The sequence below is a fragment of the Symphalangus syndactylus genome, chromosome 12 (genome assembly GCF_028878055.3).
Source record: "Symphalangus syndactylus isolate Jambi chromosome 12, NHGRI_mSymSyn1-v2.1_pri, whole genome shotgun sequence".
In the NCBI taxonomy this organism is placed as follows: Eukaryota; Metazoa; Chordata; class Mammalia; order Primates; family Hylobatidae; genus Symphalangus; species Symphalangus syndactylus.
The window spans coordinates 39,843,065-39,862,817 of record NC_072441.2 but is presented as its reverse complement, the minus strand read 5'-3'; the positions used below and the strand labels follow the sequence as shown (position 1 = coordinate 39,862,817).

The 19,753-nt window shown below is 36.2% G+C and overlaps 1 protein-coding gene across 1 annotated transcript in view; it reads left to right on the top strand.

The window, feature by feature from the left end:
* Nucleotides 1-19,753, top strand: part of COL24A1 (collagen type XXIV alpha 1 chain) — a 486,748-nt gene that overhangs the window by 201,903 nt on the left and 265,092 nt on the right. Inside the window, exons 15-20 of the mRNA XM_063624268.1 lie at nt 3,862-3,915; nt 5,867-5,911; nt 15,077-15,130; nt 15,207-15,251; nt 15,493-15,546; nt 15,795-15,848. Of these exons, the coding sequence (XP_063480338.1) occupies nt 3,862-3,915; nt 5,867-5,911; nt 15,077-15,130; nt 15,207-15,251; nt 15,493-15,546; nt 15,795-15,848 (306 nt within the window). The remainder of the gene's footprint in view (nt 1-3,861; nt 3,916-5,866; nt 5,912-15,076; nt 15,131-15,206; nt 15,252-15,492; nt 15,547-15,794; nt 15,849-19,753) is intronic.

The following is a 19,753-nucleotide window of genomic DNA, read 5'->3' as shown; positions in this document are numbered from 1 at the left end:
GTTTGCAGAGTCACCCACATCTTGCCACATGGACTTCTCCAACACAGCTGCTTACTTCATCAAACTCATGAGAGAAGTCTCTAGCTCCAGGCTGCTAAGACAGTCTTATATAGTGTAACATAATCATGGCAGTGATATCTCATCACCTTTGCTATATGCTATTTGTTAGATGAAGCAAGTCATAGGTGCTAGCCACACTCAAAGGGAGGATGTCATAGAAAAGTGTGAACACCAGGAAATGGGAATCTTTGGAGATCCTTTAAAGTGTCCACCACACTGATCACTGGAAATAAATGAGAAAATATGAAATTATTTACAACTTGAAGAGATGAGTTGAAATTCCTGAAACATCATATTCTTTATCACATAAAATATTTTAACTGATCAAAATGTGAAAAAGAGAACTATATACAACACAGAAGCAACCATGAGACCCTGGCATGCTCATTAGAAGATGAAAGTTACGTTTGTGAAACTGGCAAATTGAACAAGAAGAGCAAAAACTCTTGAGCTTTCCTATCTCTGTTGCATGATAATCCTGGAAAATGGCCATTATGTCCTTTGGCAGCGTGAGAGTATTTTTAGGAAAACACAATTTGATTTAAATTAATGATTATAATTTTCTACTAGGCAAATATAACAAAATATTTCATTCTTCAACCTTCTTTCAACTGGAGAAAGAAATTATAGAGACTGTCTTTTATATTATAAAATTAAAGGAAAAATACATATTTTGTCACTACTATTCTATATTTCACAACCAATCTTGAAGACCATTTTTTGGCAATGAAGCTATGTGGCTGCAAACATTTAGGTTCATGATTAAAAGAATATAGAACCTCACCTGTATTAAGATATTAATGCAGTTATTAGCATTGAAAAACAATAAACAGTAAACAAGCAAAGAAATATTCAACAATATAAAATATTGGTATGATATTCTTTAAAAGAAAATATTATGTATCTAATAAGGAGCCAAATAATGCCTTTGTGGTATTAACTGTGCAATATTTCATAAAACAAGAAGTGTCTAGATTTCATAGAAATTATTTCAAAAATTGATAATACATGATCAACATATAAGAAGGATTAAAAGAATAAATTATCTCTATCAAGAATAGAGAATTAAAATGAAATGTTTAATGAGTAATAAAGTGAGAAGAGAAACAATACACAAGGGCTTGGTACAGTGGCTTATGCCTGTAATCCCAACACTATGGGAGGCTGAGGCAGGAGGTATCGCTTGAAGCTGGGAGTTTGAGAAGAGCCTGGGCAACAATGTGAGACCCCATCTCTACAATGATAATAATAATAATAAAGAAAAATACATTAAAAATTTAAAGTAGATATTAGCTCAACTAAATTATTTCAAGGACAAAGTCAAGGTGAACAACTAACACACGTTTGTGAACTACCAGAAGAATAAGTAATTGAAATTAATGAATATTGCATTGTTTTTATGTTGGTTGTAGAAAGTAAGTATTTTGTGATAAGGGAAGAACTGATCACAGTTCTTTCCCCTCTTCTCTCTCCCATCTTCCCTCTCCTAGGTGGGGAGAAATTACTAATTTTGAGGGAAGGTGAGCCAGAGAGCAGTTTCTCCCACTGGATGCAAGGGACTGGGAAGGACTGGGAGAACAGCACATCCTATAGGCAATCCTGAGTGAATTCCCAAAGATGTTTTCAGCAATCCCGCTCCTTGTTCAGGTTGTTTTTTAAGAACAACTTTATTGAGATATAATTCACATATCATAAAATTCACCTTTAAAGTATATAATTTGGCAGTTTTTAGTATATTCGCAATTGTGCAGCCATCACAGTATCTGATTTTATAACATTTTCATCACCCCCAAAAGAAATCCTGAACTCATTAGGAATCACTTTCCATTCCTCCCCCACATCACCAGCCGTAGGCAACCACTAATCTACTTTATGTCCCTGTGGATTTGCCTATTCTGGACATTACACAGTAATGGAATCATGCAGTATGTCCCCTATACTTTATTATTTCACTGGGGTTTCTGGAAAACCTACTAATGATCTATCTAAAAAATTCAATCATCTCTTATGTTTCAGACTTACTGTAGTATATTTCCTCTACTTTTTCCATTACCTGTGTGTCATAAATACTTTCAAATATCCATGTTAGCTCATACTGAATAGGATAATATATTGCAGATTTGCAAGTGGTTGACAACAAAAGTTGACTTACAAAGACAGTGAAAGTAAAATGCTTGCTTGAACTTCAGCTGACTTTGAAGGGAGTATGGCTACAATATATTCGACTACACAGATGGTTTTTACATTATCCTTTGATTACAGAATAAGAGAAACTGTGCTTCTAGTAGGAGTTAACTATATTTTAGAAACATTGTACATTTTTTCCATTGTTAAACTATCTTTTAAGTTTAACCTATTCGTATTTGTTCTGGGAACCAGTAATTTTTGGCAGTCTGTTAAACATAATATTTAATACTGACTTGCCTAAGAGATTATAAGAATCTAATGATAGATTTTCATTTTTGTTATTCCTCATTTTTGTAAATGAATATTATGAAAATGTTTATAATAGTAAGTCTTATAAACATTTTTATAAAATAGCCTCTTAAAAAGTGAGCTTTAAAGTTGAGGAACGGTAAATCTTTAGAGAAAAATGTAGTATTGTAAAGTAAGAGTAGCTGAGCATTGGCCGGGCGTGGTGGCTCACGCTTGTAATCCCAGCACTTTGGGAGGCCGAGGCGGGCGGATCACGAGGTCAACAGATCGAGACCACGGTGAAACCCCGTCTCTACTAAAAATACAAAAAAATTAGCCGGGCGTGGTGGCGGGCGCCTGTAGTCCCAGCTACTCGGAGAGGCTGAGGCAGGAGAATGGCGGGAACCCGGGAGGCGGAGCTTGCAGTGAGCCGAGATTGCGCCACTGCACTCCAGCCTGGGGGACAGAGCGAGACTCCGTCTCAAAAAAAAAAAAAAAAAAAAAAAGAGTAGCTGAGCATTGAGTTATTTTACAATAGAATTTATAATGAGAAGGTTTTTTATTTTACCGTCCTTCATAGTTTTACCATGTAGAATTCTCAATAGGCATTTGGGAAGCTTTTAATTTTCACCTCATTTTAAGTTTGTAGTATTTATGTGTATTATTCCTTTCCTTAATAAACTTGTACTTAAAGGACTTTTTGTTTTACATGTATGTCTTGGAATGATGATTTGAAGTATTCAGTATAGCATAGTTGAAAAAGCATGGACTCTAGAATCAGTCTGCCTCCATTCACATCTCAGTCCTACCCATTTTTAATGGTCTAACCTTGAGCAAGTGACCTACACTCTCTGCGCTTTAACTTCCTCAACAACAATGTGAGAATATTAGTATCTGTTGAATAGACCTGTTATGAAGATGAAATGAAGTGTGTATATGTGTATATATAATTATGTGCATAAACGCTTTAGCACATGGTGAGTGCTTAATAATACTAGCTATTTTATTCTCTATGGGGTGAGTATAGGAACAGTTTGGAATAGCAGAGATAACTGAAGATTGTTCAGCCAGAAATCCTCATTGATTTTACTTTCATTTGGTGATTTTTTTATGTGTGATGAACAAACTTCTCCACTTTCGTTTCTGTATATGTTATGTGGCATATAAAATAATTTTTAAAACATATAGAAATACTGTATTTAGTTTTTTATTTTTTGAAATATTGTATTTAAAATCAATTAAGTGTGTTATGCAAAAGAATGTTTGTTGCATCACAGTTTAAGAGTTAGGAAATAAATATTTTCTATTACTAAATTCTTTATTAGAAAATACAGCAAAAATGAATTATTTATATATGTTGGCATTCTTCCTGTTTCCCTGTGACAGGGTTTTCCGGGTGACTTTGGAGACAGAGGCCCTGCTGGTCTTGACGGCAGTCCTGTGAGTACATTATGTTGGTCCAGCCTTGCATTCTAACATCATTCATACTTCATAGCACTGCACTTACAGTCATTATTATTATATTTGTGAATAAACACTATTGGAAAAACAATCTCCACACCACTGTGCACATTCCAGTTTGTGATTTTTCAACTTGGGAAATAAGCCAAAAATATTTCAAATTTCATCTTGACATTCAATCTTTAAATTAATTATTTTGATGATGTTAGGTATAACTGCTTAAGTAAAATATTAAAAATATGTGATCACAATACTGGCTCTTATACATGAAAGTACTAACAAGCCTTATATAAAAATTGTACACTCAGTGATTGCTCTTTGGACTCAAACCTGTCATTGATCCACCTTACTTCTTAGTGTTTTATAGAAAATTATTCTACTTTGGGATTATTTAGAGCTGTCATTGTTCAGACTGAGAAAGAGTTACTATTCTAAAATTAGTTTAATTATATCATCAAAGAATGATGATGGATTGTTATTTTTTGGCACTAGGTAGAAAAGCTTTAGATTTTGCTCTTAAAAAGCATCCAATAGCTATTCCCCAATCTAAGCCATTCACATATTCTTTTCATAAGATTTTAAAGTGAGTTAGAAAAAAACACAAAATCTCTATAGCCTAAATTGGGAATAGTTCCAATAATTACACATAAGTAAATCACTAGCATAAAGAGTTTGAAATAGTTTATTTTTCTTCTTTTTTACTTCTCTTTTCCAAATTAAAACTATATTAGCTCATTCAGTGAATTCAGCCAAGATTTCATTTGTTATAAGGCATAGCAGATAAGAGTAGAACTGATTTTCAAATAAATTGTTAAAAACTTGAATGTTGCTTTAAGTGGAATGTTTACCATTTTTTTCTTGCATATGATTCTGAGGAGCTTCCCATTTCAAGCATAATAAAGTAAACATTATTTATTTTTAATGCCATTTGTGCACTTGTGTACCTAGTGTGGAGCCATTTTACATAATTTTTTGTCAGTTACTATCCATGAAGTCTGTTAAGACTCCTAGAATATTTAAAGTTTTCTTTTTGAAATCTGCTCTTCATTTAAAATATAATCATGTTTCTTCAGGAGCATTTTGAGTTTTTAAAATCTTTAAAATAAAATAGTCAACTGGATATATTTAGTTTACTTGTTTATAATTCCCTATAGTATATTCTCTGCCTTTGTTTCAAAACAGAATTTGAAATGCAAAAAAAGAAGGACATTCATGTACTTTGTGCCTTGTAAATAATGTGACAGTGACATAAAGTGAATTAGGAATTATCTTAAAGACTATAAAGTGTAATGACAATGAGTTCAAAAGACCAGTCACAAATCAGCTGGAAAAATTAATAATGATCATTAAAAATCTAATACTTATATAAATAATTTAACAGTATTGAAATTTTTATACATTTTTATAGTGGCTTTACATACGACAAATTTTATTGTGATTTTTACAATGAGAACAAATATTGATATTTCTGTTTTAATGAGAAAAATGAAGATTAGAGAATTTAAATAATGTACTTCAAAAGAGTCGACAGCGTTTTAAACCATCTGAAAATGTTTTTCTAACCCTACATGCTGACCACCTGTCTTTTCATAGAATAGATAGCCTAATTAAGTGTGCAGTGTTGATTATTGATGGGATTTACTCCCTTGGTTAAATCCATAGGAGGCAGAGAGGACTCTACTTAAGCTAGGTGGTAGTCCTGGCATCCAAAAGCATTTAGCCAAGGGCACTTGTGAAGAACATAAACAGCCACCATAGGTTTGTCCTTCTCTGGAGGATGCATAAGATTAGAGGAGTTTCAGAAGTTAGCTATAGGTAGAAGGTACATTTTGATGTATTCTTAGCTAGAAAGTTTTGTGTTTATCTTCAGAAATACTCTTAGTAGTTGGGAGTCAAATTTAATAAGTACTGCAAATTTCTTTTACAATAGGGACTTGTAGGTGGCACTGGTCCTCCGGGGTTTCCTGGGCTTAGAGTGAGTATCACTAAATATCATCATTCTTAAGAAAATATTTTTTTGTGCAATTTATATGTGTTAGATGTGTTTTTGAAACTTAGGAAAATGAGAAGTTTTACTGTCATTGTTGGTTATCAACCTTGATTAAATGTTTTTTTCAACCAGATATGAATAATTAGACCAGTAGTAGAAGTCAAAAAATTAGTTGTATTTTATGATAAGAAAAAATAATGATATATTTTAATAGACCTATATGTATGTATTCGTACCTGTGCACTAAAGGATACTTAAGACAAAGTTTCCTCGAAAGCATAAGACATAGAAGACCCACTTCTTTCCTTTTTAAAAAATTGTTATTTTCAATACATAATAGCTGTACATATTTAGGGGGTACATGTGATGTTTGTTACAAGCAAAAATGTGTAATGATCAAATTTGAATAACTGGTGCTTATATCACCTCAAGCACTTATTATTTCTTTGTTTTAGGAACATTCTAATTTCACTCTTTTATTTTGAAATCTGTGATCAACTGTTGTTAAAAATAGCCACTCTGTTGTGCTATGGAATGCTAGATCTTATTCTTTTTTTTTTTTTTTTTTTTTTGAGACAGAGTCTCGCTCTGTCGCCCAGGCTGGAGGGCAGTGGCGCCATCTCGGCTCACCACAAGCTCCGCCTCCCAGGCTCACCACATCCTCCTGCCTCAGCCTCCTGAGTAGCTGGGATTACAGGCGCCCACCACCATGCCTGGGTAATTTTTTGTATTTTTGGTAGAGATGGGGTTTCACCATGTTAGCCAGGAAGGTCTCGATCTCCTGACCTCGTGATCCACCTGCCTCAGCCTCCCAAAGTGCTGGGATTACAGGCACGAGCCACCACGCCCAGACAGATCTTATTCTTTCTAACTGTATTTTTGTACCGATTTATCATCCCTTTTATATCCCCCACCCCTACCTTTCTCATATATTTAGCTCCCACATATTTGTGAGAACATGTGTTAGTTACCTTTCTGTGCCTGGCTTATTTCACTTAACATAATGTCTTCCAGTTCCATTCATGTTGTTGCAAATAACAGAATCTCATTCTTTTTTATAGCTGAATAATATTCTATTGTGTGTACGTACCACATTTTCTTCATTCATCTATTGATGGATACTTAAGTTGATTCTGTATTATGGCTATTGTGAATAGTGCTGCAATAAACACGGGAGTGCAAATATCTGTTCAATATACTGATAGCCTTTCTTTCAGTCTTCTTCCCCTTACCTTTAGCTGTCCCAAAGCACAAGGTGACAGCTTGATCAAAGAAGTCACGGCTGGGCATGGTGGCTCATGCCTATGATTCCTGCACTTTAGGAGGCCAAGGCAGGAGGGTTACTTGAGCTTAGGAGTTTGAGACCAGCCTGGGCAAGATGATGAGATCCCAATTCTACAACAACAACAACAACAAAAAGAAAGAAAAAAGAAAATTAGCCTGGCCACTGTGGCAGCATGGCAGCTCTGGTGGATCCCCCTCCCTGCCATTTGGTTTCCTTCTGCCAAGTGGCTGCGGCTGCCCTTCAAGTCTTCATTTGTCCCTTTTCACTTCTTGCAAAGCAAACCTGGGTTTGAGGGTCTGTTGGAAATGGCCTTTGATGACCAAAGATACTAGAGTGTGTGTGCTTTGTCCTGTTTTGTGATGAATGAGACATGCGAACTTCCAGCTCTTTTGTGAAATGTGAGACAGACCTAAGAAGTAGGTCATCCGGGACAGGAGTGGTTCAGTGTTGGGGGTAGGCAGTCACCCAGCCATGCTCCACCAGGTCACCGGTGCATATTTGGCTGGTGATCTTCCAAGTGCATGAGACCTGCTGTTCACTGATTCTCCACCCCAGTTGGTGCCCTCCAAGATGGCAGCAGCATCCCCTGGGCCCTGTCTTCAGCATGTTACAAAGCCTCAGAGTGGAAATTCTTGCTAAGGCTCTATGTGGATGCTTTTCTTCCATGGCTTAAAGGGGACACTGTACTCTAAGTTTTTGACCTTATGCTTTGTGTAGTAAAAAAGATTTTGCTGTTTTTTTCTTCTGTTTTAGAGAGAGTTGCATTTTGTTTTTGTTTCCTTTTGTTTTTGTTTTGGCCTTTCCTCCTTCTCTTTTCACGTAGACCAGATATTTGAAAGGGCAGATGATGGCTAAAGGTATAATGTGCTGCTTGTTTATATATTATTTTGGGAAACTTACCTTGGATAGGAGTGGAATTGTGGATTCTCCAGGCTGGTGCTGGCACACTCAACCTTCACCCTTTCCCTCCGGTTCAGTACCTGTTGTTTCTCCTTTCAAACAGTAAGTGCTAGCTCTTTCCATAGGGAAGAATTCTCCTTATTTAAATAAAAAAAGTTAAAAAAAAAAAGCTGAAAAAAAAGTCTTAATTAGCCAAGTGAGGTAGAGCACACCTGTAGTCTCCGCTATTTAGGAGGCTGAAGTGAGAGTATCTCTTGAGCCCAGGAGTTAGAGGCAGCAGTGAGCTATGATCATGCTGCTGCCCTCCAGCCTAGGTGATGAAGCAAGATCCCATCTCTCTAAAAAAAAATCAAATAAATAAAAATAATAAGTCAGGAGCTCAGTTATTGGAACTGTGGTAAAATTTAAGTCAGCATAAGCTTTAACTTGACATCTTGGGATAACATGAGTGTGGGATTTAGAGTCAAAGAACCTGTTTGAGTCTGAAACATTTAAAGTTTTCTCTAACATAATGGTAAAATTTGTAGTAGTAGTAATAATAAAATTACTGAGGGCGCCTCACATTTATTTACTATTTTCAGTGGACTAGCCACAATTGTTAAGTCATTCCATTCTCAGACCAACCCATGACTACTTAGCTGATAAGCATTTGAGCCCAGATTTGAAGCCAGGTGATCTAAATCCAGAGTCCAGAATTTTGTTGGGCTGTACCACCTCCTTAAAACTTATACTCCCTTATGTGTATATTATCTACCTTATGAGATTTCTTTAGTCCTTTCTGAGAAACTCTGTGTGATGGTGGAACACTATTGACTGTTTTTTTTTTTTTTTTTTTTTTTTCTGAGAACTTAGAATAGGGTTAAACCTGTAGGTATTAGTCAATAAGTAGAGAAAGGAAGTAGGCAAAAGGAGTTAGATTCCAAAGATGCTCTTCATGCAGTTTTTATTTAATCTATTAGCATGGAGATGATTAGCTAAAAAGCTTCTGTTGTTACTCTCAAGATTAAGACCAAATTTTTAAAGTATGGCCCAAGATATCTAGTCTGGTTTAGTCCTTATCAACATGTTCATGGCATACTATTTGTATGCTAGCAAAGCTGTTCATTCTCAGATGCTATGCAGCATCTTTGCTACAACGTTTTGCACATGTTTGTCTACCTGAAACCCTCTATCTCTACTTTTCTGCTCCAACACTTAGCACACTGCCTGGCACATAAAAGTACTCAGTAAAAATAACTGGATCTTCTGTATTTTCTCTTTCTCCATTCACCTTTCAGTTCATGGGAAGAGATTCTACAGAAAAGGAAATGGCTAATGATAACTGTATTAGTCCATTCTCACACTGCTATGAAGAAATACCTGAGACTGGGTAATTTATAAAGGAAAGAGGTTTAATTGACTCACAGTTCCACATTGCTGGGGAGGCCTCAGGAAACTTACAACCATGGTGGAAGACAAAGGAAAAGCAGGTGCCTTCTGTAGAGGGTAGCAGAGTGAATGCAAACAGGGGAAATGCCAGATGCTTATAACACCATCAGATCTCATGAGCCTCACTTACTGTCATGAGAACAGCATGGGGCAACCATCTTCATGATCCGATTATGTCCACCTGGTCCTGCCCTTGGCATGGGGGGGTTGTGGGAATTACAATTCAAGATGAGATTTTGGGTGGGGCCATAGCCAAACCATATCATTCTGCCGCTGGCTCCTCCCAAATCTCATGTCCTCACATTTCAAAACACAATCATGCCTTTCTGACAGTCCCCCAAAGTCCTAGCTCATTCCAGCATTAACCCAAAAGTCCAAGTCCAAAGTCTTATCTGAGACAAGGCAAGTCCATTCCATCTATGAACCTGTAAAACTGAAAGCAATTAGTTACCTCCTAGATACAATGGGGGTACAGGCATTGGGTAAATACTCCCATTCCAAATAGGAGATATTGGCCAAAACAAAGGGGCTACAGGCTCCATGAAAGTCCAAAATCAAGTAGGGCAGTCATTAAAACTTAAAATTCCAAAATGATCTCAATTTGACTCCGTGTCTCACATCCAGGTCACACTGATGTAAGAGGTGGGTTCCCACAGCCTTGAGCAGCACCACCCTGTAGCTTTAAAGGGTACAGACCCCCTCCCAGCTGCCCTCATGGGCTGGCATTGAGTGACTGTGGCTTTTCCAGGTGAATGGTGCAAGCTGTTGGTGGATCTACCATTCTGGGGTCTGGAAGATGGTGGCCCTCTTCTCACAGCTCCACTAAAAAGTGCCCTAGTGGGGACTCTGTGTGGGGGCTCTGACCCCACATTTCCCGTCTATACTGTCCTAGCAGAGATTCTCCATGAGGGTGTCACCCCTGCAGCAAACTTCTGCCTAGACATCCAGGCATTTCCTGACATCCTGTGAAATCTAGGCAGAGGTTCCCAAACCTCAATTATTGACTTCTATGCACCTGCAGGCTCAACACCACGTGTAAGTAGCCAAGGCTCAGGGCTTGCACCCTCTGAAGCACCAGCCTGAGCTCTGTGTTGACCCCTTTTAGCCACAGCTGGGATGCAGGGCACCAAGTCCTGAGACTGCACAAAGCAGCAAGGCCCTGGGCCCAGCCCAAAAACCATTTTTTTCTCCTAGGCTTCTGGGCCTGTGATAGGAGGGGGCTGCTGTGAAGATCTCTGACATTCCCTGGAGACATTTTCCCCATTGTCTTGGGGATTAACTTTTGGCTTCTCATTACTTATGCAAATTTCTGCAGCTCATTTTAATTTCTCCTCAGAAAATCAGTTTTTCTTTTCTGTTGCATTCTCAGGCTGCAAATTTTCCAAACTTTTTTATACTTTGCTTCCCTTTTAAACATAAGTTCCAATTCCAAACTATCTCTTTGTGAATGCATAAAACTGAATGCTTTTAAGAGCATCCAAGACACTTCTTGAATGCTTTGCTACTTAGAAATGTCTTCCGCCAGGTATCCTAAATCACCTCTCTCAAGTTCAAAGTTCCACAGAACTTTAGGGCAGGGGCAAAATGCCACCAGTCTGTTAGCTAAAGCATAGCAAGGGTCACTCTTTATTGTAGTTCCCAGGAAGTTTTTCATGTTACCCTGAGACCACCTCAGCCTGGACTTCATTGTCCAAATCACTATCAGGATTTTCATAAACGCCCTTCAATAAGTCTGTAGGAAATTCCAAACTTTCCCACATCTTCCTGTCTTCTTCTGAGCCCTCCACACTGTTCCAACCTCTGCCTGTTACCCAGTTCCAAAGTTGCTTTCACATTTTCAGGTATCTTTATAGCAGCACCCATTCTCTGCAGTACCAGTTTACTGTAATAGCCAGTTCTCATACCACTATGAAGAAATATCTGAGACTGGGTAATTTATAAAGGAAAGAGGTTTAATTGACTCACAGTTCTGCATTGCTGGGGTGACCTCAGGAAACTTACAGTCATGGCGGAAGGCAAAGGAGAAGCAGGCACCTTCTTCACAGGGTGGCAGGACAGAGTGAGTGCAACAAGGGAAATGCCAGATGCATATAAAACCATCAGATTTCATGAGCCTCACTCACTGTCATGAGAACAGCATGGGGGAATCCTCCCCAGTGATCTGATTATGTCCACCTGGTCCTGCCTTTGACATGTGGGGTTATGGAGACTACAATTCAGATGAAATTTTGGGTAAGGACACACCCAAACCATATCAGATAGTAAGAGTCATCTTTGTAGTCCTCATCTCTTCTAAATTGATATAGGTGGTCCCTTCTACTTTTCAAAGTAGTTTTATATACATATCTTATTTGCTCCTCAATAAGTTGTAAAGTAGATAAAGCAGATATTGTTACTTCCATTTTACATTCATTACTTTTTAAAATTAAAACAATGTGAGCACCTACTAAATAGCTGAACTAACTGCTAGGCCTAATAATATGAACAAGTTAAGATTCCTATTTTTGGCAACATTGCAATCTAATGGCATAGAAGGAAAAATAAGTAGTGTCATATACTGTGATTACTGCTGTAATTGATTAAATGTAAAACCACTGAGAAAGGAGCAATTTGTGTTATCTCAGAAAGTCAGAGTAGGCTTCACAGAGGAGATATTTTTGGAGCTATATCTTGAAGATTGTATATGAATGGGGTGGGACGAAGGGGAAAAGCGTTCTTTAGATACAAAAATGCTGTCTTCAAATACACAGAAGATGGGGGAAAATGAATGTTTGGGACTGGAAAGAGGAGTAGTGGGATTGTAGCATAGGAATTAAGGACTTGGGAGCAGAATGGAAGGAATTGAGGTTTTGAAAGTAATTGGGAAGGATTATGAAGAACCTTTATATTGCATAGTAAACAACTTGTCTGTTTGCCCGGAGCAGCAGCCTCTGCTTTATCTCTCAGGTGTTCCCTTCCAGCAGGTATAGTTTCTGATAAGAGATGCTATTGCTTTATCTAAATTATTTTTTCCATGCAGTTGGTCATCATCGTTATACGCTTTCTTAGACTAGTGACAATGTGTATCACGTGTGAGTATGATGGGTGTGATTAAAAAGCACCATGTGGAACTCACAGTCCTTTCTACAGTATACTCAGATGAACCCTTGTTAATTGGCCAGTGACTGCTCTTTTTAATACAAATAACTTATCCTTTGGGTCTCTCTATTTCTTTGACTTTAACTCAGAAGTTCTCAGAGGAGCTGTGTGGGAGGCTCCTCTGTCTCTGATGCCATATCCCAAACACCCTCAACAAAGCTCCCACGCATGAAAGTATTTCTTCTGTCTGTTCCACGTTCTTATGGAAGATGAGTTGGTAGGTAGGGAATGCTGAAGGACTTTCAGGTTACCTTTGTAGAGCTGAGAACTGAGTTGCTTTCAGAAGGCTATATAGTTTCTCAGGACTAGGATTTCCCCTCAAATTTGTGACATGCTGTTTCTTGGAAATTTTGATTCCATAGTATTCAATTTTACTTTATAGTTCTTTATTTTTCTAAGTTCATTATATTTTTCATATCTCCCAATACTATTATCTGATTTTTCATGTAGAGTCACTGAAAAGTAAAATAGGATATTATATATACAAAGTACATTCATCTGAAGATGCCAGTAATATACTTACTGAAAAAAGTTAAGAATATTATTTTATCTATGAAGAAAACAAAAGGACACAAAGAAAAATTTTTGTGTGTGTTTGTTAAGATAGTCCTTTCCATACTTACTTGGATTACTTTTGCATAATTTCCAAACAGAGATATTTTTGTATTTTTCTAACCTATCATAAGTTTTAAAGCTATGAACTTTGAATAAACTAGCCACTGTAATCATAAGCATAAGTTTTCCTGTTGACATAATTTGAAATTACAAGCATCATGTATTAATATTGCATATCTATTAAGTTGGAAAGTATTACCCTTTGCCTCTAACAGTGTTACATATTTCAGGATTAAACATGTTAGAAATAATTCATCTTAGCTATATTTCACAGACTTTAAGACTCATCCGTATGATGTCTTATTTTCCATTCTGAAATTTGTATTATATAAATGTAGACAATTAGAAATGCTGTTATGTTAGGATATTGAGCTCTAGAAATCACCGTTTCAAATTAATCCCTTCAGTATTCATTCTACACTTTATTTCAGAACCATTATCTGCCAGTTATTATGTTGGGTCTGGTAAATAAAAAAATGAATGAAACATGTGTTTCCACTGTCACAAAATGCACAGACTAGGAAGGCAGAAAAAAAAAGTACAGTGCCATGTACTAAGTAGTATAGTAGAAGGGCATTCTAGTACTGGTAACTGTCTTGTCAAAGTTTCTGAGCATTTGGTGAGGGAGAGCATGTTCAGAAAATGAAAGACAGTTCACTGCAGCTAGAATGGAGGATTTTGGGGAGGGAGAATGAGGACAATGGAAGGAAAGGAGACTGGGAAGTTTGGTGGAAGCCTAATAGAGAGGGCCTAGGATGCTATCCTAAGAAATCAGAATTCTAACTACAAGGGGTAACATTCTAGCATTTCACAAATGCAACTTTAAGAGTTCCTTAATATTTAGAAACTAAAAAGAGAAGTTTGAACTAACTTGGATTTCCATTATAAAGAGTAGTAAGGAAGCCAGGCAAAGAAAGGTAGTGAGAAAAAGAAGAAAAATCAGACCTCAGTGACACAGAAATTTTAACTGATCCCAAACCACCAAGAAGTGCCATTTTGTTTTTCAAATTTTTCTTTCATACCCTTATGCTGCTATTGCCCTTTGTCTTCTAAGATGACATATTGAAGTTGTTTCTAAGTCTCTTGCTTGCAGGAGATAATAGTGATAGTGTTTCTGAGGAATTCGAGCATTAAATTGAGAACCTTGATGTTAGAGATTATTTCTTTTTTCTCTTTTTTTCTTCAACAGTGTCTCATACATATCATGCTTAGTAAATATTAAATGATGAATAAACGAGATAAGCCCAGAAGAGTAGAGCTTTTTGTTTGCCTCTGAGTTTATCCCTGAAATTATGATAAATTTTCTCATTCTGCAAATTTGAAATTATAAAATCAAATCATTGGGATGTCTGGCATGTAGTAACTGCTCAAAAAATATTTGCTGAATAAGTGGGTGAAATAAAACTCTAAGACAATCAAATGAAGTATCTGTTGACTAGTTCCTGGGAACACGGCACTAAAATATTTTTTAAAGGTCTCATCTAGTTGGAGAAGTATTGCAAGATGAATGTCATGGACAGTATTATAGGAGCTCAAAGGAGGAAAGAATCTCTGTGGACTAGACAAATATGAAAAGTTTCAGAAAAATGATGGACTTCACTAAAGTTTGAAATATTGGTATGATTTATAAATGTGGAGAGGAAAATAAGTTGTTAAAGAACAAAGCATGTGTAGGAGCTTAGTGAGATGACTGTTTTGGGTTCATTAATTTATTAATTCTGCCACATTTTCTTTCTAATCTTAATGAATGCTTAATGATGTATTTCTTTCTTACTGTTTTCCAGGGCAGTGTTGGCCCTGTGGGACCAGTTGGACCTGCTGGAATTCCTGGCCCAATGGTATGGTTCTATTTGTATAATGGATATTTCCCTTTAATCTCTCTATGATATCACAAAATGTCACCTTTTTTTGTAGGGCCTTTCAGGGAATAAAGGACTACCTGGAATGAAAGGTGATAAGGTGATTTAAATATTAATATTATAAAAATAATTTTTATCACAATTGTCTTTTACTTTTCAGTCAACACAATTTATGAAATATTTTGTTTTTATGGGGTCTAATTTGTAGTATCAATTATATTAGTTTTCCTCAGAAGTAAGAAAAATAGAGAAATTATTCTTCTACAATGAGTATTTGCTTTCTTATAATATTGCCATGTTTGTGATACATAAGTATCTTTGCATGAAATTGTGCTTTCCAGGGTGAACAAGGCACAGCAGGAGAGCTAGGAGAACCAGGGTATCCTGGAGACAAGGTAATGTTTATACCATTAATTTTATGTAAATATGAAAAAGTTTAAATTCAAAAGAAAGAACTGTTTATTATCTTATCCATGTATTGTGTTAGAATGTGGTATCAATATGGTTTTAAGTTCTTGTTTGAAACTTTTTTCTCAATATTTTAGCATACTTTATGAAATTTTTTAGCAGTTTGTAAATAGTGGTATATCTGCCTTTTGTGGTATAATAACTTTCTCTTCTGTCTATTATTCTCTTCTTTTAGGGTGCTGTTGGTTTGCCAGGACCACCAGGGATGAGAGGAAAGCCAGGGCCTTCAGTAGGTTTGAACTTTTGCTTTGCTCTTTGTAATGGACAGAGTGCATGCCATGGCATGAGTCGCGACACTGTTGATCTAAGTAGGATATAAGCCTACTGAGCATTTGTCTCCTCAGTTTTAGAATATAGCAAATCCCTCAGGTATTCAGTTCACATTCCATAGACTTTTGGACTTCCCTCTACTCCCAACCCTAGGCCAAAGCCAAGTTTCTGAGAGTCCTAAAGATCTTGGTCATATTATTCTACTGAATAATCTAATATAGACAATATTTAAGTTAAAACAATAGGCTTTGAAGCCAGAAAATATAAAGCACCTTAAATAATATTTTAACTTTTCAAAATATCAATTTTATTAAGGCAACAGTCTGAAGAAAAGGTAGCATGTTTGCACTCTCTTGTGGACCAAAATATTCTAAATCCTTATTTTTTTTTCTAACCCTTGGACATCAATTAGATGAAAGAAAAAGATACCTTATATTGCTGTTAACATAAAACTCAAAAAATTATAAATCTAAAATTACTTAATAAGTAAAGCTATTTAAATAAAATGGTTAAAACATGAGAAAATATATTTCTAAATATTAAAAATCACAATTATTGTAGCTAACATTTACTGAGTATCTACACAATACCAAGCAGTATTCTAAGGACTATACATCTAAATTAATCTTCACAACAATCCTACAAAGTTGGTACTATTATTATTCCTATTTTTTATATTAAGAAAATTGAGACACAGTGTTAGAAAACGTCTAAGGTCACCTGGATGGCCACCTACTTAGTAGGTGACCATTCAGAAAAACCTAGGCAATCAGGTATGTCAGAGCTCATGCGTTTAGCTACTGTGCCATACTGTTTTAGGGTTTAATATTTTAAGATGGTTTTGGGATTTTAATATTGATTACAACTCTGTGAAGGTAAAGGTGATTACAGATAGAAAAAATTAGATATAGGATTCAATTCTATGAAAAAGGTAGGGATGATTATACATATAAAAAATGCATATAGGATTATAATTTATTAATGTCACATTAAAATATACATTAAAAAGTAAGAGTGTTGTGTTCCTGAGCAGTTCATTGTGTTCTCTCTAACTCTACCTTTCCATCTCAGGATTGTTTGTTTTTTTTTATCTCAGGAAGCAGTATTAAATTACAGAACTTTACCCCATTCTTTGTGACTTCTAACAGTGACAGTATTTTATATATATCTCTTAGGAATTATTTAACTCAAAGAACAATTTTTGGCATCTATTTGATGAAATGTTAGTGGTGACCTTTGCTTATACTAGTTTTTTGCTCCGGGTTTATTGCCATAAGGGCTTAACCTAATAAGCCATGTACCCTCCCTTGTACCCTTGAGTTGAATCTCAGAAACCCTAGAGTGCATAAATTGGATCATGAGAATAGGTCATGAAGCTAATAAACAACTTCTGTTTTTCAAGGATGGTTCGAAACCATATAAAGACACTCTGATATTTGCAGTGATTGGCAAAATAAGATCCTTTTTACATATTCTTTTTTTTTTTTAATAATGTGACAGTTTTCTAGCCCTTGACCAAATAGGATGAAATGATACAATACATGCTCTAAGGGCACTATTAACTAATAAATAATACAAGTGTTATTCTTTTGTGCTTTACAATTAATTTTTTGAGAAAACTAGAGTCAAGTATCATGCTTACACAAGGCAAACCATTTTAGTGTTCCTTACTCTTTGATTAAATTTATATTTACAACATGTTTATGGGAGTAAAAATATCATTGGCTAGAGAGACAAAGACCTGGATTCTGGTCCCAGCTCTGGCACTTAACCTACTGGCTATGACCTTGGGTATTTAACCACCGTGGTACCAGCTTCTCAGGTTTAAAATGAAAGGGCCACGTGCGGTGGCTCACGCCTGTAATCCCAGTACTTTGGGAGGCTGAGGCGGGTGGATCACAAGGTCAGGAGTTCGAGACCACCCTGACCAACATGGTGAAACCCCATCTCTACTAAAAATACAAAAATTATCCAGGCACAGTGGCAGGTGCCTGTAGTCCTAGCTCCTCAGGAGGCTGAGGCAGGAGAATCGCTTGAATCCGGGAGGCAGAGGTTGCAGTGAGTCAAGATTGTGCCACTGCACTCCAGCTTGAGCGACAGAGTGAGACTCCATCTCAAAAAAAAAAAAAAAAAAAGAGAGTAAGAAAGTTAGGCCATATCATATGTAAGGTTCCTTATAGTCCTGTGATTGTGATGTTTTTCTCTTTTAGACATAGGACTTATTAATATTCCTCTAGTGTAAGCTAAAGAAAAGGCAGAGAGCCTATTTCACCTTTAACACATTATCTTAAAGCCCTCTGTATGTTTTTTCCTGAAAAAAGTCACAATAAATGCTAATGATGTTCCTTTAGGACAGAGAGCAAGAGACAGTGAGAGCGAGGCTTTTACTTACTCATTTTACACCTTTCTGTACTGTTCTAATAAAGAAAGTTAATCTCAGCAGGAATTACTTTGGTAGGGAGATAATTGATTTTTTTTATTTGTTTTATCAAACTTTTGAAAATGACTTTCGGCTGAATATAAGATAGGCATTCATGAATTAAAATTAGTGAGATAGCCTTGTCTTTAGTCTCTTGTTGTGTTTATTACTTGTTTGTATCTTTTTGTTTTAATTTTAAAAAAATGTTTTTAGAGACAGGGCCTCCCTCTGTTGCTCAGGATAGAGTGTAATGGCCCTATCACAGCTCACTGCAGTCTCCAACTCTTGGGCTCAAGTGGTCCTTCCACCTCAGCCTCTCAAGTAGCAAGGACTGCAGGTGCCCACCACCATACCCAGCTAATTTAAAAAAAAAAAATTGTAGAAACCGGGTCTTGCTTTGTTGCCCAGGCTAGTCTTAAACTCCTGGCCTCAAGCAATCCTCTCACCTTGGCCTCCTAGAGTGTGGGATTATAGGTGTGAGCCACTGCACCTGGCTATATATGTTATTAATAGAAAAACTGTAGATATTTGACCAGGAAACCTTTCCTTTTTATGGAAGGAGACAGTTGTTTGATGAAAAGTTGCTTATGCAGAATAAGTTATTATATTAAGAAACAAACTCCCACACTCAGTTATATAAGTTAATGCCTATCTAAAATATTTGTTTACTGTCATGGAAAGAATGCCAACATCATAAGAATATCTTCCCTATTTTATAGATCCTACTTTTAATTTTCTGTTACCTAAGAGGTTAGTGTTACTAACTAATATTGTTTCCAAGTAGATCTAAGTTGTAACATGAAATAATATTTTCAAGATATAAGAAGGAATGTCCTGATTTGGAAAGTTGTTGCAGTTCTTCAATAGGGAAGCTTTTGCTCTACAAGTATTTAACAAAAATAGAGAAAACTACCACTCTGAGGTTGTTAGTAAATACACTTTCCTTTAGACCAAGAAAACAAACACAATTGTTATGCCCTATCCATCTTTTAGCTAGAGGTTTTTGTCATTTGTAGAGGTTTATTTAATATTAGTCAGTTATCTGTAAGTTACTTCAAATGTCAGCTTTTATAAAGGAAAATTGACATTCATAGGAAATTTGCTGTTGAAGTTTTACAAAACAAAGAATTATTCTGAAGATCAAATAAAATCATTACACAATTTCTGTTTTTAAATATCTGATTGTCAATCAGCTTTTCTGAAAACAAAGCCCTGGGGTATTGCTATTTTATCCTCCCTGCTTAGAAATTTAGCTTTGTGGTTGGATTTTGCCACTAGAGGGCTCCAATGAGAGCCCCTCGCCCATATCTCTAGCTCTTTAAAGAGAGATGCTTGTCATTTTAAGAACTTCAGTATACTGATTCTGATGGATCACAGATTTCGTTTTTGTTTATTTGGAAAGGGAAACTTAAATGAACCTTTCCATAATATTTCACTGCCTTTCT